Below are 23,890 nucleotides of genomic sequence, written 5' to 3'. Positions count from 1 at the left end.
CCAAAAAATTAAAAATAGAACTACCATATGACCCAGCAATTGCACTACTAGGTATTTATCCAAGGAAGACAGATTTGTTGTTTCGAAGGGGCACATGCACCCCAATGTTTATAGCAACGCTATCAACAATAGCCAAAGTATGGAAAGAGCCCAAATGTCCGTTGATGGAAGAATGGATAAAGAAGATGTGGTACATATATACAATGGAGTATTACTCGGCAACCAAAAAGAATGAAATCTTGTCATTTGCAATTACGTGGATGGAACTAGAGGGTATTATGCTAAGTGAAATTAATCAGTCAGAGAAAGACAAACATCATATGACTTCACTCATGAGGACGTTAAGATACAAAAAAGATGAACATAAGGAAAGGGAAGCAAAAAATAATATAAAAACAGGGAAGGGGACAAAACATAAGAGACTCTTAAATATAGAGAACAGAGGGTTGCTGGAGGGGTTGTGTGAGAGGGGATGGGCTAAATGGGTAAGGGGAATTAAGAAATCTAAGGAATCCTGAAATCATTGTTGCACCATATGCTAACTAACTTGGATGTAAATTTAAAAATAAATAATTTAAAAAATCATAATGAAATAAAATAAAAAATTTTCTTATAGATACAACAAAATCACCAAACCAAATTTCCCGTAAGTTCCAGGGTTTAGCCGTCAAAGTCTTACTGTTTTTTAAAGGTATATATAGCCCAAATACGGCACCTAAAAACTTACCTTTGAAGCATGTAATATCTCATCTCCTTAATTTCCTCTGTAGAACCCTGCATATCAAGATGGCAAAGGAATGGAAGCTTTTTCTTCAGGTTTCGGTCTTGTAAACACAAGCTGCAGTCCGTCCTCCTGTTGCAGGTGCTTAAAACCCACGAGGACAAGAGATACTGTGCCTTCTGCCTACTTCTTGGCCCTGCTTCAGTCAGACTAGAGTATTCCTGATGGCCTCAAACTACAGTCTTTTTGTCTACTTTGTCCCCAATTTCCACATTTCCCCACCTTTCCTCCTTTTTGTATTTTCTCCCTAAACTTGGTTTACACACAGAATTGGTTGATTTCCCAAGGGAACTAAGAGGAGAGGGGGAGAAACAGAAAAGCCTGTATAACTAGAAAACAGATCTTAGCTCTGCATGAGCGGCAGCAAACATGTTTCAACAACGGTCACTTTCTTCTGACAGTCACCAGAGAAAAAGCTCCACAAGACTCTCCTAGCTGCCAGGAGCACATGACAGGGAGGGCCCGGGGCAAAAAGAAGACAAGTCTACAAGGACAACTGAGCCAAGAGAATAATGAGGTCGTGAAATCCAGAGGGAGGAGGACAGCACAGCCTAAGTAGGGTAATTTCTGAGATCCAATCAAACAAATAATACTGATTATCAGACTGCAAGAAGGGAAAAAGCAGGTCAGGCGGTAAAGAAAGCAAGTAGAAAGGACAAGACATATCACTACTGAGGAACTTTGAATAAAGTGTGAGCCACAATTTTAATTTTTAGGCCAAACTAGTGATACATGCATGCAAAAACGTTTTTTAAATAAAGCAACAAAATCTAAGATTTTATTCACCCAAACTTGAAAGTAAGAATGGAGCTAGGACAAATGGGATATAGAGAAGATGTGAATAAATTCTTGAAAGGAAAAGGGGCCCAGACAAATATTTTACACACAGAGGTCTGACCCAGATTAAGCAGGGAAGAGAAAAACCCTGCTTAGAAAGGCTACTGGAACACATATATTGCTATAAAAGCAAATCGGCCAGAGATAGATCTCTTAAAAAAAATAGTTTGAATGTTATATAGTAACAAAGTCCTACTTTAGCTTTTAATAAAACAGATGCTAACGCTATTGCTCCCTTGTAATGGGAGAGACTCCAGTAGCTAAAATCTGCAAAATCAGAATTTCCTATGATAAGTCATCAGGAAAAGTATAATTCACCAGAGTCGTGGTAACTTCATTCATGTACCACAAAAAAATTCTTTCCCACCAAAATGCTGGATAGAAATAGTTAATGATCTGTTGCCAACTATGCTGAGAACCTATTGATCTTCCAGAAAACTCTCCAAAACAAATACACAAATAACCTGGAGCAGAAATAGAAGATAAATGGGGCACTTGGGTGGCTCAGTCGGTTAAGCGTCCAACTTCGGTTCAGGTCATGATCTTGCGGTTTGTGAGTTCAAGCCCCGTTTTGGGCTCTGTGCTGACAGCTCAGAGCCTGGAGCCTGCTTCAGATTCTGTGTCTCCCTCTCTCTCTGCCCCTCCCCCACTCAAACTCTGTCTCTCTCCTTCAAAAATAAATAAACATTAAAAAAAAAACTAAAAAAAAGAAAAGAAAAGAAACAGAAGATAAATGATCAAATAGAAAACAAATGATTAAGGCAAACAAATTCTGATCCTCAGGCCATTCAGCTGACCCAACCTGAAAAGACTTAACCAGGCCACTCAACATGACCACCAGCCATAACAGAAAACGTACATCCTTGTTGTTTTCTGGTCTAGGCCGTTTCACATCATTCCTTACGTGCTATGCCAATGTCCAATAAAGTTTAGTCGTTTACTTTTTCCTTTGAAGACCCAAGCTGATGCAAAGGAGCCCTCCTATTTTTTTTTTTTTTTAATTTTTTTTACCGTTTTATTTATTTTTGAGACAGAGAGAGACAGAGCATGAACAGGGGAGGGGCAGAGAGAGAGGGAGACACAGAATCGGAAGCAGGCTCCAGGCTCTCAGCCATCAGCCCAGAGCCCGACGCGGGGCTCGAACTCACGGACCGTGAGATCGTGACCTGAGCTGAAGTCGGACACTTAACCGACTGAGCCACCCGGGCGCCCCGGAGCCCTCCTATTTTTATGACTCTTCAGAATAACAGGTCTCAAAAATAGAGCACTGAGGTCTTTATTCAGAATAATTACAGTGACCACAGATGTACAAGCAGCTCGGTTTTACACATATCTAAGTGTCTCCAGATGTAGGCAGGTCCCGAAAGAGAATCATTCTCTGCCTTTGTTATATAAGGTCAACATTCAAAAACAAATAAAGCCTTGGGTATAGAATAAAACAGGCTATTTTTCATTCAATTGTATCAAAAAATATACTAAAAAGGTACATTCAGTAATCAAGTCTGTGCTTCTTTCACCAAAGGATCTAAAACAGCCAAACACTAAACACAGCACACCCAGATCCAAAAACAAAGCTTGAGTTTCTAATCTTTTATGGATGCTGCTCACAATCCTTCTGTAATATTAGAACACAAGAAATAAAAAAGCCACATTCATTCCTCCAAATTCAAAGCATCCCCACTTTAATCTACCATGAATAGAGAGTGTCCAAAGTAGACACATACCTGGCACAAAATCCAACTAGAAGCCCACAATGATCCCAGCATTGTAACATGCCCAGCACCCAGGATGACGTAGCAGTTTATCCAGCAGACAGTGATGCATGAGCTGGCTTGATTGCAATGCAGTCTCAGTCCTACTGCAGCACACACTGCAAGAGACTGTTTTACACTGGGGCTTTTCCAGGCAGAGAAATCTTGGATCAAGGATAGATCTCTTGAAAATCAACTGACCATATATATATATAAAGGTTTAGTTGTGGGCTCTAAATTCTGCTTTTCTGATCTATATGCCTATCTTTGCAGCAATGCTATAGGGCCTTGAAAATTATGGTTTTATAATGAGTTTTGAAATCAGGTAGTTACAAGTCTTCCAACTTTGCTCTCCTTTTTGAAAATTGTTTTGTCTATTCTAGGTCCTTTGGGTTCTCATGTAAATTTTAGATCAGCTCATCAAACTCTAAAAAGAAAGGAAAATAAAAAGCCTGCTGGGATTCTGATAAGGATTATGAGTTTACAGATCAATTTAGGGAAAATTGCCATCTTGACAATACTGATTCCTCTTAATCTCTGAACACGGACTCTCTCTCCATTTATTTACATCTTTGGTTTTTCTTAAAACAACGTTTTATAATTTTTAATATTCAAATCTTACACTGGTTTTGTTAAATTTATTCCTAAATATTTTGCTCTTTTTGATACCACTGTGAATGGAATTAATTTAATTTTGTTTTTTGCTTGTTCATTGCTACCTAGTATATACAAATACAATTGATTTTTGTATATGGATCATATAGCTTGTGACCTTGCTAAACTTACTTTGAAATGTTTTAACTTTATTAGAGATATAATTCACATGCCACATATTTCAGCTATTTAAAGTATATAATTCAATGGTTTTTACTATATTCATGTAGTTATGAACTGTCATCACAATCAATTTTAGGACATTTTCATTACCCTAAAAGAAACCCCACAGCCAGTAGCAGTCACTCCTTATTTCCTCCAAAACCCTCCCCAGTTCTAATGTACTTTCTGTCCTTATAGATTCTGGTTATTTCACATAAATGGAATGACAGGATATGTGGTCTTCTGTGACTGGCTTCTTTCACTTAGTATAATGCTTTCAGTGTTGTAGCATGTATTAGTACTTAATTTCTTTTTATGGACAATTAATTCTCCATTGGATGGATATACCACATTTTATTCTTCCATTCATCAGTTGATAGATATTGAATTGTTTCCACTTCGTGCCCATTGTGAATAATGTTGCTGTGAACATAAACGCACAAATTTTTATATGGAGATGGGCTTTCATTTCTCATAGGTATGTAACTAGGAGTGGAACTGCAGGATCATATGGTAAATACTTCATTTTATAAGAAATTTTCAGGGGCACCTGTTTGGCTTGGTCAGTAGAACATTTGACTCTTGAACTTGGGGTTGTAAGTTCAAGTCCCATGTTAGGTGCAGATATTACTTAAAAAAATAAAATCTTAAAAAAAATAAAGAGAAATTTCCAAATTATCTTCCAGAGTGGTTGCATCATTTTACATTCCCACCAACTGTGTACAAGTGATCCCATTTTTCCATACTCTTGTTAACATTTGGTGTTGTTAACTAGTTTTTATTTTAGGCATTTTGATAGGTGTATAGTAATATCTCACTGTTGTTTTAATCTGCACTTTCCTAATAGCTAATTATGTTAAACATCTTTTCATGTCCTTTTCTGCCATCTGTATATCCTTTTTATGATATTTTTTTCTTTGTAATTTCTCTCTCCTTATTGAGAATTTTATTTATTGATTTGCTGTTGTCATACTTTAAAAAAATTATTTAAACATGTTTTCCTTTGGTTCTTTGAACATTTATGATAGTTGCTTTGAAGATTTTGTCTGCTAAAGCCAGCATCTAAGAACACCTGGAGACAGTTTCTATTGACTTTTTTTCCTAAATATGGGTCACACTTTCGTATTTCTTTTCATGATTTTGTATTTTCGTATTTCTTTTCATGATTTTGTTGAAGACTCAACATATTAAGTAATTTATTGTAGCAAGTCTAGATTCTGATTTCTTTTACCTATGAAGGTTGTTGTTGTTACTACTACTCCTTCCCTATGCCCCTTCCTTCCTTGGCTTAATAACTTGCCTCAGCTAAATCTGTGAAATCTGTCCACCCCTAAGTGTGCAGCCACTGATGTCTCAGCTCATTTTCTTTCTATTGCTTGTTTTTATGTTGAAACCTGCCTTCTAAGTGGTTACCTCTGTATCTGCATAGCTTATATGTCTCCCAATGATGAGGCAATGATTATGTTTAAAGCCACTAAAGGCTTCTGGATTCTGTTCATGTGTCTGTGTGTGGGAAGGATAGCCCATTTAAAGTTCAGGACATTTTCAAGTCTGCTCTGGCTTTTACTTCCTATTGGGACTTATCATGTCTACTCTATGCATACAAGCAACCTCAGCTAACAATATGCTTGTTCCAACTACAAACACACCTCAGTCTATTAGAGCCAATGGCCCACCCGATACATCAAATGCCAAGAGAACCATTTCCACTGACAACACCAATGGCCATGGGCATCATCCCCCACTCAAAAATGAGTAAGCTTCCTTCAATCTCAGCATCAAAACTGGCAGTCTCATGGCCTACCCACACTGGCAAAATCTCCACACCACCCAAGCCTAGGGAAGGGAGCAAGAAGAGTCTTAGGCAAGAACACCATAGACTCCTACTGTTCTTACTGAATTTCAGCAGTTTTTCAAACAACTCTTTCTCAGATTGTTGTATGTATTTTGGTTGATTTCAAGGGTACTGAAATGGTTTTGCCAAGCCTTACTTGCTTTTTGGGTTAAAGATTTATTGATCCTTACTCAGCTATAGCTGGAAGCCCTGTTTTATTTACTTTTTGAGATATAACTTCATACAATAACGTGCAAAAATCTTAAGTATACACTCAATTAATTTCACATATGTATACACCCGCTTAGCCAACCACCCCATTAAGATACAGAACATTTCCAGAGTCTCAGAGGGCTTCCTTAATGGCTCTGGTCATGATCCCAGGGTCATGGGATCAAGCCCTGCATTGGGCTCAGTGTTGAGCATGGAGCCTGCTTAAGAGTCTCTCTCTGTCCCTCTCCCCAACTTGCGTGCTCTCTCTCTAACATAAAAAAAAAAAAACTAAAAATAAATTTAAAAAAATTCATCATTGTGACATAGCAGTTCATTCATTTTCATTGCTGTGTAGTATTCCATTGGGTGACTATCCCATAATTTATTTATCTAATCTATTATTGATGGACATTTGAGTTGTTTATGAATCTTCACCAGATTTGTCCTTATACTTGGTTTTTGGTGACAAATGCACTCATTTCTTTCGGTTAAATACCCAGGAGTGGACTTGCTTATTGATACAGTATGTGTATGTTTAATTTAAAAGATACTACACCAGGGGTGCCTGCATGGCTCAGTTGGGTTATGTGCCCAACTTCAGCTCAGGTCATTATCTCACGGCTTGTGAGTTTGAGCCCTGCATGGGGCTCTGTGCTGACAGCTGAGAGCCTGGAGCCTGGTTCGGATTCTGTGTTTCCCTCTCTCTGCTCCTCCTCTGCTCATTCTCTCTCTCTCTCTCTCTCAAAAATAAAAGTAAAATTAAAAAATAAGAAATTGTACAACTCAACACCAAAAAAACCCCAAACAATCTGATTAAAAAATGGGCAGAGCTGGGGCGCCTGGGTGGTTCAGTCGGTTAAGCGGCCGACTTCAGCTCGGGTCATGATCTCGTGGTCTGTGAGTTCAAGCCCCACGTCGGGCACTGTGCTGACAGCTCAGAGCCTGAAGCCTGTTTCAGATTCTGTGTCTCCTTCTCTCTGGCCCTCCCCCATTCATGCTCTGTCTCTCTCTGTCTCAAAAATAAATAAACGTTAAAAAAAAATTTTTTTTTAAATAAAAAAAAATAAAAAATGGGCAGAGGATATGAAATAGGCTTTTTCCAAAGAAGACCTGCAGATGGCCAACAGATATGAAAAGAAGCTCAACATCACTAATCATCAGGGAAATGCAAATCAAAACCACACTGAGATTATCACCTCACATCTGTCAGAATGGCTTTTATTAAAAAGACAAGAAATAACAAGTGTTGACAAGGATGCAGAGAAAAGGGAACCCTTGTGCGCTGTTGGTAGGAATGGAAAATGGAAAAACAGTGTGGAGCTTCCTCAAAAAATTAGTAATAGAACTACCATACAACCCAGCAATTCCACCTCTGGGTATTTCTCCAAAGAAAACAAAACACTAATATATTTATTTATATTTTAAAAATATATGCACCCTTATGTTCATTGCAGAGTTATTTACAATGAAATAAGGAAACAACTAAGTATCCATCAATAGATGAATGGGTAAAGAAAATGTGGTATACACAGGCAATGGAGTATTACTCAGCCATAAAAAAGAATGAAATCTTGGCATTTGCAATGACATGGGTGAACTAACCTAGCAGGTATTATGGTAAGTGAAATAAGTCAGACAGAGAAAGACTAATACCTTATGATTTCACTTATATGTGGAATCTAAGAAACAAAACAAACAAAACAGAAACAAACGCATAAATTAAATGCAGAAAACAAACTGGTGGTGGCCAGAGGGGAGAGTGGGGGGAGGGGGGTGAAATAAGTTCCAAGGATTAAGAGGTACAAACTTCCAGTTACAAAAATATATAGGTCACAGGGATGTAGTCAATAATCTATATTGACTACAGCAGAGGGAATATAATCAATAATCAGTAATTCCTTTGTATAGTGACAGAAAGTAACTAGACTTATTGTCATGATCATTTCATAATGTATATGAACACTGAATCACTATGTTGCATATGTGAAACTAATGTAATATTGTATGTCAACTATACTACCCTTAAAAAGAAGACGTTGAAATATCTTTTTCTTATTGATTTATAAGATTCTGGTAGCAAGGTATTTTCTTCCTGTTTTACTGACAGAACAAGTTGGGGGCGGGCGGGGGAATCAAAGATACTGAAGAACAACACAATTAAAAAACTTAACTGACAAATATAGAATCCTACAACCAACAACTGCAAAATATACATCCTTCAAAAGTGTTATAAAATCTTATCAAAACTGAACATATGCTAGGGGCACCTGGCTGGCTCAGTCAGTAGAGCATGTGACTCTTGATCCCGGGGTTGTGAGTTCAAGCCCCACGATGGGCACAGAGCTTACTTAAAAATATATACATATGCATATACATACAAAAAACAGATTTATTTTTTAAAAATTTAACCATATGCTAGGCTATAAAGTATCAACAAACTTCCAAGATTTGAAATCACAGAGTATATCCTCTGAATACAATGGATTAAACTAAAAATCAATGGCAAAGATACTAAAATATATTCAAGTGATTTTAATACATATCCAAGTGTCTTGAAATTAATGAATCCACTTCTAAATAACTTAAGCGTCAAAAAAAAGACACAATAAAGGTGGGTGAGATGGGTGAAGGTGGTCAAAAGGTACAAACTTCCAGTTATAAAATAAGTAAGTCCTAGGTATGTGATACACAATATGGTGGCTATAGTTAACAATATTGTATTGTGCATTTGAAAGTTGCTAAGAGAGTAGATCTTAAGTTTTCATCACAAGAAGAAAGAAAAAAATTGTTAAGTATGCATAGTGATGGATGTTAACTTATTTTGGTAATTATTTTGTTATACGTACATATATAAATTTTACATGTATATGTATGTATTTTATGTATAAATATACAAATATAAAATCACTATGCTGTATACCTAAAATACAATGTTATATGTGAATTATATCTCAACTAAAAAATTAAAAAATTAAATCACAATGAAAAGAAAAACATATCTTAAACTGAATAACAATAAAAATATATCACATCAAAACTTGGGGATACAAGATGAACTAACAAATGGATACAGAGATACAGAAATGGGTAGATAACTAATAAAGCAAGTATAGAAAAATGTTCATAGTAGAATCTAGGTGATGAGTAAAATCTAGGCGTTCTCATAAAATCTCTCAACTGTGCTGTAGGCTTAAAATTTTTCATAAAAAATGTTGAAAAAAACCTTGAAATATAGGCAAAGATGGGCTTGGGGAAATTTGTAGTTATTAGTACACAGCTTAGAAAAGAAATAATAATCTATCTCAAAAGGTCAGAAAAAAACATATTAAGCCTAAAGAAAGTATAAAGAAAAGGGGCACCTGGATGGCTCAATCAGTTAAGCAACCAACTCTTGATTTCAGCCCACATCATGATCCCGTGGTTTGTGAGATCGAGGCCACAGAGCCCCACATCAGGCTTCACGCTGACAGTGTGGAGTCTGCTTGGGATTCTCTTTCTCCCTCTCTCTCTGCCCCTCCCATGCTCATGCTCACTCTCTCTCAAAATAAGTAAACTTAAAAAGTATAAAGAAGAGAACGAAGATGACAGCAGATATCAATAAAAGAGAAAACAAATGTACAATAAAAAAAATAAACAAAGACAAAAAGTTGGTTCTTTGAAAAGTCCAATTAAATTACTACTTCTATTTTTTAAATCAATTTATTTCAGAGAGAGAGAGAGGGAGAATGCACACATGCATGTGCATGAGTGGGGGAGAGGCAGAGAGGGAGGGAGAGAGAGAATCCCAAGGAAGTTCCTTGCTCTGCACTGAGCCCAACATGAGGCTGGATTTCACAGAGAGCAAAATCATGACCTGAGCCAAAATCAAGAGTTAGAGGCTTGACCGACTGAAACCACCCAAGTGCCCCAAAATTAGTAACTTCTATAAGACTGATAAAAAATAATAGAAAATGCTAACTTGATATCAGGAATGATGAAGAGGGAACTCACTACAAATCCTAAAACATGAAAAAGAAAGGAGTATGTTTATTATGAAGTTTATGCCAATAAATCTGAAAATTTAGATTCAATTGGTAAATCATCTGAAAAAAAATTTTCTATTCTACCCAAGAAGAAACAGAAAATTTGAACAATCCTAAATCCACTTAAAAATTTTAATATATACATATAATTTAAGATACTACCACCTTTTGTGAATGTCCCTAGCCAATCTTTATATCTCTCTCAGCGATTCAATAAATATCTACTGAGTGCCCTACTATGTGCTATAGAGAGTGCTGGGTATACAACTGCAAACAAAATGTATATGATCACTGCTCTCATATTGGTGACAGGGTAACAGAGACAAAAAAATAAATGAGCAAGTGAAAATATTATAAATTGTGGTGAGTCCTTTGAAAGAAAAACAAAAAGATTACAAATAATAACAGGCCTCTCTCAGGAAGTGATATTTAATCCGAAACCTTAAAAAGGGGGCCTTAAGTAATCACTGAGAGAGTAAGAGAGAATCCAGGCAAAAGGACAAGTATGTATGGCCCTGAGATAGGAAAGACTGGAACACCAGGGGAACTGAAAGGCCAGTATGACTGAAGCACTGTCAACACATGGAAGCTGACAGAAGTCAGATTATTCAGGGCCTCAGGAGCCAAGGTAAGAATTTAGTATCTTGGGGCACCTGGGTGGCTCAGCTGGTTAAGTGTCTCACTCTTGGTTTAGGCTCAAGTCATGATTTCATGGTTCTTGAGTTCAAGCCCCACATTGGTCAGTATGGGGCCTGCTTGGGATTCTCTCTCTCCCCCTCTCTCTCTCTGCCTCTCCCCTGCTCTCTCACTCACACACTCTCTCTCAAAATAAATTTTAAAAACTTTAAAAAAAGATTTTAGTATCTTATGCTAAGTGTGACAGGAAATCAGGGGGCAGAAAATCCAGTTGAGTGACCATTCTATTAATCCAAACAAGAGTTGACAGACTAAGGCTAAACTAAAGTGATGGCAAGTGAATGTACTGAAGTAAATATTGGAGACAGAATCAACAGAACTGAAGTATGATTTCCCAGGTTTCTGACTTAAGCAGAGTGGCCAGAGGTGATATTTATAAGAGGTGGAAAATTATGGAAGGATCAATTTAGAGAGGATAGGGAGAAATCAAGAGTTCAGGTCTAGAGGCAGTTGGCTGGCTTAATCCATACAGCATGCAACTCTTGATCTCAGGGTCATGAATTCAAGCCACAGGCTGGACGAAGAGGTTATTAAAAAAAAAAAAAAAAAGGAGTTTGGGTCTATAGGACATTCAAACGAAGATTTCACATAAATAGCTGAACATAGCAAGTCAGATCAAAAGATAGGTATGGGATGGATATCATAAATAATGGGAGTTATTGGCATATAAACAGTAGCAAAGGGATGAGATTACGTAGAAAGAAAATGTATACCAAGTAAAAGGACTAGAAGGTCCAAGACCAAGCAGGACTAAATGCTGGAAGTAACATGAAAAAGAAGAGCTTGCAAAGGAGATTAGAAAGAGCACCAGGGACACAGGAGGAAAGACAAGAAAGCAGTTTTCAGCAGGAAAGAGAAGGCTGTGTTTCAAGGAAAAAAGTAGGTACCTGTATAAAGCTACTGAGAGGACTAAAAGGATGAGAACTGAGAAGCACCCAATGAATTTAGCAATACAATAGTCACTGGTGATTTTTAATGCAAGCAGTTTCAGTAGCACGATAGGGCAGAGTACACACTAGTACAGGTTGGAAGACAGAATGAGAGAAGAGGAAGAAAGAACCCTTCCGAAGATCTTGGCCATGATGTGGGGCAGAGAATTAGGAGAGTAGTCCAAAGGGAGCATGGCTATCAAAGAAGGATTTTATAAAGATGGGAGTCATCTGAGCATGTCTGGATGCCAACATGAGTGATTTAGTAGAAAAGGGGATATTTAAAATGTAAAGAAGAGGATCACTAAAGGAAGGAGGATCTTGAGAAGTCCTTAAAACAAGAAGGAAAAATGAAAACATGAGTATAGATACAAGTAAATTTGAAATTAGATGTTGGAAGGAAGAATTTCTGGTGTGATAGTTTCTATTTTCTCAATGAAATATGAGGCAAAGTTATAAAATTCAAAGTGTGTCTACAAGGGACAGGAGCTAGGGATGGGTTTAATGACAATGGAGAAAGAACACAATTGTTGTTGTGAAAAATGAAAGGCCAAATAACCAGAAGAGAAAAACAAAATAGGAGAAAGAAGAAAAGTTTTACAGCACAGGCAGCATTTGAGAAGGACCTTACAAAGTGATGACCCAAAAGGATGAATGGAATTCCAAAAGTCAGGGGAAGGGCATTCCAGTAAGAAAACACAGCAGAGGAGGACAAGAGAGAAATCCTATTATCCTCTCAAGTAGCTGTTCTTTTTTCTTCCTTGCCATCAACTTCTTAAAAGGGTACACAGTGTTGACATTGCTGTTCCTTCATTTACTACTACTTAATCTCTGGACATCTACTAAAGCTGTTCACCCCAAGAGCCTCCTATGCACAAACTTCAGTGCTTTTTCTTTTTTTCTTTTTTTTTAATGTTTATTTATTTTGAGAGAAAGAGAGAGAGAGAGACAGAGTGTGTGTGTGTGCACGTGCGTGTGTGTATGGGTGCAGGCACAACCTGGGAAGGGGCAGAGAGAGAGGGGAAGAGAGAAAATCCCAAGCAGGCTCCATGCTTCAGCGCAGAGCCCAGTGCAGGGCTCGATCTCACAAACCAAAATCAAGAGTCAAAAAAACCTGAGCCAAAATCAAGAGTCGGATGCTTAACCGACTAAGCCACCAAGACGCCCCCCAGTGTTGTTTCTCAATCTGACATTTCTTTTCAACACTGTATGTTACATCTTCCACCTTAAAATTATCCTTTCCTTTTTTTTTTTTTTTTTTTTTTTTTTGGTGCTCCTTCTACCTTCCTGATCATTTCCTGTCTCCCTTTTTCGCCCTTCCTTCCATCTAAAGGTAGACATTTCCATAAGACACACTTCCCTTCTACTTACATACTCTCCCTCATAATAATCTAATCTACTTGCACAACTTTAATTTCAATGCAACAAACATTTATTAAGCATGTATTATATGCCAGGCATTGTTCTAAACGCTAGAAAAGTGGTTCTCAGCTCAGGTTTCATATCAGATTCACGTGGAGAGTACTAGCATGAAGACTGCTGGGTTCCATGACCAGAAACTGTAATTTAAGCAGTCTGACACACAGTTTAGGGATGCATAGTTTTTTATTTATTTTTCAATATATGAAATTTATTGTCAAATTGGTTTCCATACAACACCCAGTGCTCATCCCAAAAGGTGCCCTCCTCAATACCCATCACCCACCCTCCCCTCCCTCCCATCCCCCATCAACCCTCAGTTTGTTCTCAGTTTTCAAGAGTCTCTTATGCTTTGGCTCTCTCCCACTCTAACCTCTCTCTTTTTTTTTTTTCTTCCCCTCCCCCATGGGTTTCTGTTAAGTTTCTCAGGATCCACATAAGAGTGAAAACATATGGTATCTGTCTTTCTCTGTATGGCTTATTTCACTTAGCATCACACTCTCCAGTTCCATCCACGTTGCTACAAAGGGCCATATTTCATTCTTTCTCATTGCCACGTAGTACTCCATTGTGTATATAAACCACAATTTCTTTATCCATTCATCAGTTGACGGACATTTAGGTTTTTCATAATTTGGCTATTGTTGAGAGTGCTGCTATAAACATTGGGGTACAAGTGCCCCTATGCATCAGTACTCCTGTAAGGGATTGCATAGTTTCTTAAAGTTCCACAGATGATTCTGTTGTTGCACAGCCAAATCTAAATACTGTTTTCCATTTTATATGTGTCTCAGCATGACAGACAAGATGCTTAATGATCTCACCTTTATCTTACCAGCCTCTTCCTCCACGACACTAAACACCCTGTCTCCCTCACATTTCAATAATACTCAATGACTTATAATTGCCTGAACATGCTAGATGTCTCAGTCTGGTATCTTTGCACATGCTGTCAACCCCACCATCACTGGTGTTCCTGCTATATACTTATCTCTGTTGCTTGTCTGTTTTCTGTTCATTTCTTCAAAACTGAGTTTAAACAAATCTGAAATATTACTGACACCTTACAGATCTCAACAAGCCCAGCATAATAATGATTAAAGCTCCTGTATTAGAAATAATGTTAACTTGGCACAATGTTTGGCTAGCCACTAATATATCCCATTGGTAAAAAGGACTCACTAAAGTAATGCTATAAGATGATCAGTTTACCTTTTAGAAAGATCCCAATGGCCATGTGGAGCTTATACTGAAAGGGGAAAGAGGCTGGAGAAGAACTAAAATACTCTTGCCAAATCCAAATAAAATATAAAAGCAAGAACAATAGCAGTAGCAAAGGAAAAAAAGGAATGGATTCAAGAATTATTTGGGTATACTGGGGCACCTGGGTGGCTAAGTCAGTTAAGCATCTGACTTCAGCTCAGGTCATGATCTCAGGCTTGTGGGTTCAAGTCCTGCATCGGAGTCTGTGCTGACAGCTCAGAGCCTGGAGCCTGCTTCGGATTCTGTGTCTCCCTCTCTCTTGGCCCCTCCCCTGCTCGTGCTCTCTCTCTTTCTATCTCTTTCAAAAATAAACATTTTTTAAAAATTTAAGAATTATTGGGGTATAGCATCAATAAGAATACCTAACTAGGTGTTAGGGGTAGGGGTAGAGGGGTAGAGGAGAGAGGAATCTCATAGAACACCCATATTTCTGGCTTAGAAGACCAGAGAAATGGGAATACCATTAATTAAGTTAGATCAAGAGAGAGGTTGTGACCTATGAGAAAAGGGCTAAAGCCAGGAAGCTTTGTAGAAAATTAACATTAGGAGGCATGTGGAAAAAGCCAAGCCTACTCAAGCACCTGACAGGGTAGAGTCAGAAAGGAGAATTGGGAGAGAATGTTACTAAAATATAAGGTGTAGTTTCAAGAATGAGTGAAAAGTCAACAGTGTCAAATTTTGCTCATCAGGCGGTCACTGGTAAGTTTTCTAAGTGCAGTTTCAGAAAAGTGGTAGAAGCAAAAGCCAACTGCAATAGATTGAAGAGTGAATGGAACTACCGGTCGACAGTAGCAGACGGAACATTTGTTTATTTCTATTCTCTACCAAAAATCACACGAAAATGACAACAAAATAATAAAAGAAACATAAAGACATAAGAACAAAGAAAACGAAAGAGGAGGACCTAACAGATACAGACGTCAAAAAATTTTGGGAAATAGAAAATGGATGGTCAAGAAGTAACTCAGAAACCAAAGAGCCTATGGTATGGAAAGCCTCTTAGAAACAAGCATGATTCTATGGGAATGCAAGCTGGTGTGGCCACTCTGGAAAAACAGTATGGAGGTTCCTCAGAAAACTAAAAATAGAACTACCCTACGACCCAGCAATTGCACCACTAGGTATTTACCCAAGGGATACTGGTATGCTGTTTCGAAGGGACACACGCACCCCAATGTTTATAGCAGCACTATCAACAATAGCCAAAGTATGGAAAGAGCCCAAACGTCCATCGATGGATGAATGGATACAGAAGATGTAGTATATATACACAATGGAGTATTACTCACCAATCAAAAAGAATGAAATCTTGCCATTTGCAACTACTTGGATGGAACTAGACGGTATTATGCTAAGTGAAATTAGTCAGACAAAGACAAATATGACTTCACTCTTATGAGGACTTTAAGAGACAAAACAGATGAACATAAGGGAAGGAAAACAAAAATAATATAAAAACAGGGAGGGGGACAAAACAGAAGAGACTCATAAATATGGAGAACAAACTGAGGGTTACTGGAGGGGGTGTGGGGGGGGGATGGGCTAAATGGGTAAGGGGCACTAAGGAATCTACTCCTGAAATCATTGTTGCACTATATGCTAACTAATTTGGATGTAAATTTAAAAATAAATTAAATTAAAAATTAGAAAAAAAAGAAACAAGCATGATTCTATGTTAGCACTCTGGAAAAACTCAGGAATTAAGAATTGTCCAGTATATCTCTCTTAGCAAGGGTGGAGACAGAGCTAAAAACCAAATAAAATCTATAGTTTACTTAAAAGTACTGTACCAATGTTAACTACTTAATTTTAATAAAAATAGGGTTGCTAGAAAAAATACAAGATGCCCATTTAAATTTTCCATTTCAGGCAAACACAAGTAATTTTTTATAGAAGTATGTCTAATGCAGTATTTGCAGTATTTAATTTTTATATGAAAAATTATTGTTTACCTGAAATTCAAAATTAACTGGGCAACACGTATTTTTATTTGCTACATCTGACAACTCTAGATAAATGTACTATGGTTATGAAAGATATTAATAGTAGGGGAAGGTAAGTGAAGGACACACAAGAATTCTCTGCTGTTTTTGTAACTCTTCTGTAAATCAAAAATTATTTCAAAATAAAAAGCTAAAAAAATTAAGCTAAAAGATTTTTAGTGACATGAGAAAATGTTGTTCTATGGAAAAAAGCAAAAAATAGAGCCGTGCATTAAGATATAATCTACTTAAGTATTTTTTAAAGAAATTTATCCTTAAGGGGTAAAATTCACAAAAAGAAATATTAAATACTGACAGAAATTATCACTGGACAATCATATTCTGGATTCTTTCTATTTCTTCATACTTTTTGGATTTCTAACTTTTCTATAATAAGCATATATCTAATAATTTTAAAGTTTTAAGTAGTAAATGCAAACTTCATTTGTAAATTTATGTTCACAGGAAGAAAGGAGGGGGAAAATGTATGCATTACACTAGAAGTAATAAAAATAATAAACACTGCCAAGTGGCTGTCCTGAGCCCTACTTACAAATATTCATAATTTCATTTCTACAGTTAGCTACATTTATGGAATAAAGTCTGGAGATTACAATACATACAAAGACAGTTCCTGTTTTCTGAATGGAAAGAGTGGGTGGGAAATAGAGCAAACTATTGCCTTCAGAAAGAGTACCAAGTTGCAGATCTCATAATGACCTTCTCTGTCTACTCACTTCTGAGGCACCATGGCAACTGGGAACCTCAGAATATCAAGGAAGGAACATTGAGAGTAAAGGGTTTGGAAAATGCTGGGGGCAGGGAGAAAGCTCAGGGAAGCTGAATGAGAAATGCTAAGAAAGCCAAACATAACACTCTCACAGGCCCATCTACAAATTTCCTTATTTTTGATGTTAAAGCTTGAGACAGCTGAGCCAAAGATAGGAAGGAAAAGTGAAATTTCCTGCCCTCTCAATAATGGTTATTCTCAACATCTAAATTATAATATTGACAGTATATGTGTACTATAATTAAAGTCTTTCAATCTAAATATCCAAGTTTTAAACCCAACATGCAAAAGCCTTAAAAAGGTTTTTCTAGTCAAAAATTTTATTTTACAAAAGGACTCTTTCATAATAAATATTACATAGTATGGAACATTTTACTTTTCCAAAAGCTTCTGCAGATACTATTTAATTTTACCTCCATTACTAGATTTAAGTGAAATCACTTCAAACTCAAGAGTTTATTTTTTTTATTATTTTTTATTTTTTTCAATCTCAGGAGTTTCAAGTGAGAGACTAATAGGAAAGAGAATCTCTTTCCAGGTCAAATACAAACATATACCCCTAAAACTTAAAAGTTCTGTCCTTAATAGCTTTTGATCAAATCACACCATATTTTATAATGTCCACTTTTATTTTGATTATAAAATTCATTAAAATATTAGTGCAACAAAAAACTGTTTTGCTACAAGTGCTATAGCTATAAAAAGTATAGAGTAGCAAATTATCCTTTGTTTTTCCTTCCATTTCTCTCTATACCACCAAACTATTACCAGTAGCCATATACCTTCATGATTTGCTAATAAGGTCATTTTAAACAAGTCACTAGACACTGTCACAAAAAAAAAAAGTGGGGTGGAGGGGATATGAAAGTTTAAGAAATTTAAGAGATACAATACACAGCGTGTGGTCTTGGATTGAATATGAGTTTGGATTAACCAGCATTTTGGAGTCAACTGCACAAACTAGAATTCGGTATGTATGTATAGTAAATGAAATGAAAATTTACTGAAATAGAAAAGCAGGAATTCTGGGGGCACCTGGGTGGCTCAGTTGGTTAAACATCAGACTTCGGTTCAGGTCATGATGTTGTGGTTCATGGGTTCAAGCCCCACATTGGGCTCTGTACTGACACCTCCAAGCCTGGAGCCTGCTTCGGATTCTGTGTCCCCTTCTCTCTTCTGCCCCTCCCCCGCTCACACTCTGTCTCTCAAAAATAAAAATTTTAAATTTAAAAAAAATTTAAAAAAAAAAGAGAAGAAAAGTGGGAATACATACATCCCATACAGCTCTAGGATAATTTTTTTTAATTCCATTTTAATTTAATGTATAGTATTATATTAGTTTCAGGTGTATAATTCTCAACAATTCTATACATTCTATACACCTATAAAACTCAACAATTCTATACATCACTCAGTGCTCATCACGGTAAGTGTGCTCTTAATCCCCTTCGCCTATTTCATCCAACCCTCCACCCACCTCCCTCTTTGGTGTTTTTTTAAAAGTCTATCACCACGAGGGGCACCAGAGTGGCTCAGTCGATTGAGTGTCCGACTTCGGCTCAGGTCATGGTCTCTCAGTTTGTGAGTTCAAGTCTCGCATCGGGCTCTGTGCTGACAGCTCAGAGCCTGGAGCTTGCTTCGGATTCTGTGTCTCCCTCTCTCTCTGCCTCTCCCCTACTTGTGCTCTGTCTCTCTCTCTCTCTCTCAAAAATAAATAAACATTAAAAAAAATTTTTTTGTTAAGTCTTAATCCCCAACACAGTATTTTATCCGTTTGCATTCTAGTATCATTGGACAAACGTTACAGATTATTTCTAATTACAAAACAGCTTCAAAACTCTCCACAGAGATTCTTCTGAATAATCAAAAACACCTCATCGTCAATCACATAACTGAATTCTAAATTTTCTAAGATATTGACAAAGTACTTTCTAGACCAGAAAGGAGACAGTAATGCAACTTACCTTCAAGGAACCTTTTCTGAGTGAACTTAATCTCTCTCGCCTACCAAAGCAGCAACCACTGTCTTAAACCCAGCAATAGAACATCATATGATGGATTTATATACACACAAATAACAGCAATTACAGACTGTTCTCAAATGGAGTCACCAACAACATGCTTGCCAAGCACAAAATGTTGGATGTTTGATTCTTTGGGCATTTAAAAAGTTTAAGGGAAAACTGAGATGGAGTTTCAAACACTGTAACATGAATTACAGGATAAAAAAGGTTTAAAGAAATCACACTACCCTAAGAGCGATCCAGTTGGGGAGCTCACCTGTTTCCAACTGGACTTCAACCAGGAATTCAGTATACTAGTTGACAAAATTGATTACTATCTTTGGTTGATAGCATGACTGTGGGGTGATCTGGATTTATTTACACTGCAATGCAAATATTCAGAACAATCTGAACTCAAGTGGCATCCCATGAGGAACAGACATCAATATCCATGCAACTAGATAATTCTATTATATGCCACTAAATCATACATAGTTATCAAAATTAAGACACCCACATTCAGTCTTCAACGGTCTTTCTTCTCAAATATTCAATTAAATATTAAGGTTAATTAATTAAATAAGGTTCAGAAATAAATCAACCTAGCTGATACATCAATCCCTAACTGATCTTCTTTAAAAATAAAAAGCCAGGGCACCTGGGTGGCTTAGTCGGTTAGGCATCCAACTCTTGATTTTAGCTCAGGTCATGATCTCATGGTGGTGAGATTGAGCCCTGTGTTGGGTTCTGTGCTGTTGCGTGGAGCCTGCTTGAGATTCTCTCTCCCCCCCTCTCTGTGCCCCTCCCCCGCCCACACTGGCTCTAAATTAATTAATTAATAAAGCCAAACAACAGTTGTTTACAATAAGACATATATTCCCATCAAGCTGTAACTTTCTTAGGGTATTATTTTCAGATGTTTGGGTCATAAAGCTTAGAAAGTGATCCATCTACTCTTTCAGTGCTGCTCTAGAAAATATGTGATGCAAGTCATCTCCATCTCTGGAAAAGTCTATTCTGTATTAATACCTATCCACTACACCCATTAGACTTCTCAGTTAGCATCAAAAAAACCAAGCCCTAAACTTGAGAGGCCCTCTCTCATCCTATACTATGACAGTCACATTACTTGGTTTTAGATGACCTCTAGTAAACACCTTTTAGGAATGTACCTGCCCCTTTAATCTACATGGCCTGGAAAGGATTAGATTATTCACGCAGGAAGCTAATCCTAAACTCAACCAGTCTCTAACTCTGGGTTCAAAGAGTGAAAAAGAGTTTTTGAACCAATACCTTCATGTTCATGGATGAGGAAAATGAGTCCAAAGAGGTAACATGTATTCTCTGTGGTCACATACCTAATTGGTGGCAGATGCAAGAACAAAGTTCTCTCTAAAATCAAGTGAATTTGACTCAATTTAAATTAACCCCAAGGACACCATATCCACAAATGACTTACAAAATGTATCAATGGAAAAGCTGTGTTCTATTTTGGAACATTAGCTAGCTGAGAAGCAAGTGGGAACTGGCACTGTCTCCTTCCCAGGCTGCTGATCACACTTCAATCCACAGCTCCTCCACGAGCTATGGGCATGAGTTTTGCAACAGTAGGGCATGCAAAAAAATTTCCAGGCACTCATACCACTGACCACACAGTCTTTGTGATAAGAGCCATCAACTTTGGGAATGACTTGGCAACTGCAAGCTGCCTTGCAAATCATTGGCTGAGTTTCCTATAATGGTATTTATCTTACCATTGCCAAATTCACAATTTCCTAATCCAACGAATGGATATTCTGTTTCACATGGTCTCAAATTGGACAAATTTCTCAAGGTGCTATGTGGCTTTAAGGATTTAGATTTAACCCAGTCTTTCTCAACAGGAGCATTATGACATTTTGAGGACAATTCTTGGCTATGTGAGATTATCCAGTACATTGAAGAAGGCTTAGAATCATTGGTCCTCTGACCTTTAAATGCAAGGGTACAGTAGTAGTCCCCCCCTTATCTGTGGTTTCATGTTCCAAGGTTTCAGTTATCCACAGTCAACCACCAACCGGAAGCAGATGATCCTTCTTCTGACAATATTGTGAGAAGGTAAACAGTAGCCTAAAGTTATGTCACAATGCCTATATCATTCACCTCACTTTAGCTCATCATGTAGACATTTTATCATCTCACACCATCAAAACAAGTGTGAGTACAGTACAATATATTTTGAGAGAAAGAAACCACATTCACATAACTTTTATTACAGAATATTGTTATAACTATTCTTAGTTATTACTGTTCATCTTTTACTGTGGCTAATTTATAAATTAAATTTTATCATAAGTATGTATGTATGAAAAAACATAGTTATGTGTAGTGTTCAGTACTATCTGTGGTTTCAGGCATCCACTAGGGGTCTTGGAAGGTATCTCCTGTAGATGAGGGGAACTACTGTAGTCCCACCAGTTACAACCCCCACACATTTACAAATGACCCTGAAGGGTAAGATACCACCACCAGTGTTAGCCTTTAGGTCAACCATTAATTGAACTATAAAGTAATAAAAAATGTTTACATAAAGACTTGACCTCCACCCCCCCCCCCAAAAAAAACCTCAACCCCTCTTATCTGCCACTAAATACAGCACTCTATTCCTCTTTTTAGCCCAGAGATTAGATAAAATCCATTATTCATCAATTCCTTCAAAACCAACTTTGTCTGAACTAGCTATATAATTAAGACACTTTTATTGTCAGGGAAGTAGAGTAGAAAAGTTACTGAAATGCAATCAGAACACCCGACACTGAATTCCAGTTTTCTGGCTATTCACGCTTAGGCAAGTTACTTCCCCTCTTTAGGCCTCAGCTCTCTCATCTATTTAAATAAAAGGTATTAGGCTACATTATGTCTCTGGTTCATTTGCAATTCTAGGAATCCATGACATAAAACACAATTAACTTACTTAACTCTTTTCTTTTGACCTCCACATAGCTAAATGGGGGTGACCACTGACACTTAGTACCTCATCATCTTTCAGAAGCAAGGACCCTAAAGTCCCAGGAGACTAAGGCAGGACAGTCATATTCAGCCAGACCCAGTATGGGATTTTCCTACACAGCCTATATCTCTAGTATATAAAAAGGGGCTTAATTATTTTAAGATCCATTAATATAAGCACCAAGATTTACTAACAGCAATAGTCACCCTAATGTTTATCTGGGCTAGACCTATAATCTCAACCCTAGCTGTACATTAGAATCACCTGGATAGCTTTAAAAAAAAATGCCCCAGCTCCAAACCAAGCCAATATCAAATGAATCAGAATCTCTGGAGCTCTGGAGATGGGACTCCTTTCTTAAGGCTCCACAAAGTGACTCTGATGTACAGTGAAAACCAAGAACCACTAATCCAGGCCCTTTAACCTAAGAAATGCAAAGCAAATGACCCAAGGGTAGTATATCACATACTGGTTGTATAATCAAACATCAATAAATAAGAATAATCCTATGTTACTACTTACTGACATTTTCAATCACATATAGAGAATTCCATTTCTATTGAAAAAGGACAAGTCTATAACAACCTTTTGTTCCTGCCACAGGTTGTTACTGAGGACTGGCCCTGCCAGAAATGGAATATACCTTTCTGACATGAAAGCAGTTCAAAGAAAAATTACTACAAACTTGCCCAACCCTGCAAAAGTCTTATCAGCCATTAAAATAGTTACAACTACAATGTTAGTCAAAGTAGTACAGAAGCCAAAATTTCTCAACCTAACTCTCACTTACTAGATGTCACTAAAAGACCCGGTATATAGACAGAACAGGAAACAGTTGAGAGGAACATTTAGGAAAAGACACTTTGAAAGCCTCCACTCCAGGCAAAATGCATTGTTTCCGTTTCTTCATCAAAGTTTTAAGTCCAGTGATACAGGAAAAGGTGGAGCAATCTTGGCTAAAATTATTCTTGCCCTTTCCAGAACAAAATCAGTGAAACCAACAGGTCAATAAGGTCAAGTAAAATTTCGGTCTTACCTCATGTGCAAGGCCAAGCCATCCTGTAGGCTGGAAATCCCCAAATCAGAGAGCGTATCTGAGCCAACAGAAGCTGGTGACAGAGAGCCTTCCTTCTCCTCCAGTAGGTCCAGCTTCACCAGGTTGCTGATTTCATCCTCTGAGTTATCTTCAGATACAGAACCAATTATGAACCGAGAGTGCTGGTTCAGCTCCAGAGGTTTGGCCAAGGGGGATGGTTCATCCATTATTCCTTCAAAATGAGCTCTCAGAGCTATGAAGAAAATGAGTGAGAAAAGCAGGTTATGGATAATAACCTATATCTGAGGATAGCCACAGGTTATTCCTAATATACTATGGCTGGCACTTGAAAGCAGGGTAGCATCTGAGCACTAGTTTCTTTGGCTCTTCTATTTCAGGGCCTTGGTTTTCTACAAGGGAGGAAAATCCAGATGTAACTATGCCTAAAAAATTAAAATTAGCTCCCTCTTCCTTAAAGAAATCTCTTTTAAAACTATAAGCCATTCCCAATCTCTTTATCAATTTGGTA

The 23,890-nt window shown here is 37.4% G+C and overlaps 1 protein-coding gene across 21 annotated transcripts in view; it reads right to left on the bottom strand.

Annotated features, from left to right (window-relative positions):
- Positions 1-23,890, bottom strand: part of ACACA (acetyl-CoA carboxylase alpha) — a 276,865-nt gene that overhangs the window by 199,219 nt on the left and 53,756 nt on the right. For 19 of the 21 annotated variants that reach the window (XM_060646608.3, XM_078437425.2, XM_081791233.1 and 16 more), the window contains one exon: positions 23,362-23,614. In XM_060646608.3, coding sequence (XP_060502591.1) covers positions 23,362-23,614 — 253 coding nt within the window. Of the gene's footprint in view, positions 1-727; positions 825-23,361; positions 23,615-23,890 lie in introns of those variants that run through there. The other 2 variants (XM_060646620.3, XM_060646621.3) reach the window with 2 other exon arrangements.

The sequence above is a fragment of the Panthera onca genome, chromosome E1 (assembly GCF_046562875.1).
Source record: "Panthera onca isolate mPanOnc1 chromosome E1, mPanOnc1 haplotype 2, whole genome shotgun sequence".
Taxonomy (NCBI): Eukaryota; Metazoa; Chordata; class Mammalia; order Carnivora; family Felidae; genus Panthera; species Panthera onca.
The sequence above is the reverse complement of the archived record's forward strand: the minus strand, read 5'-3'. Positions and strand labels throughout refer to the sequence as shown.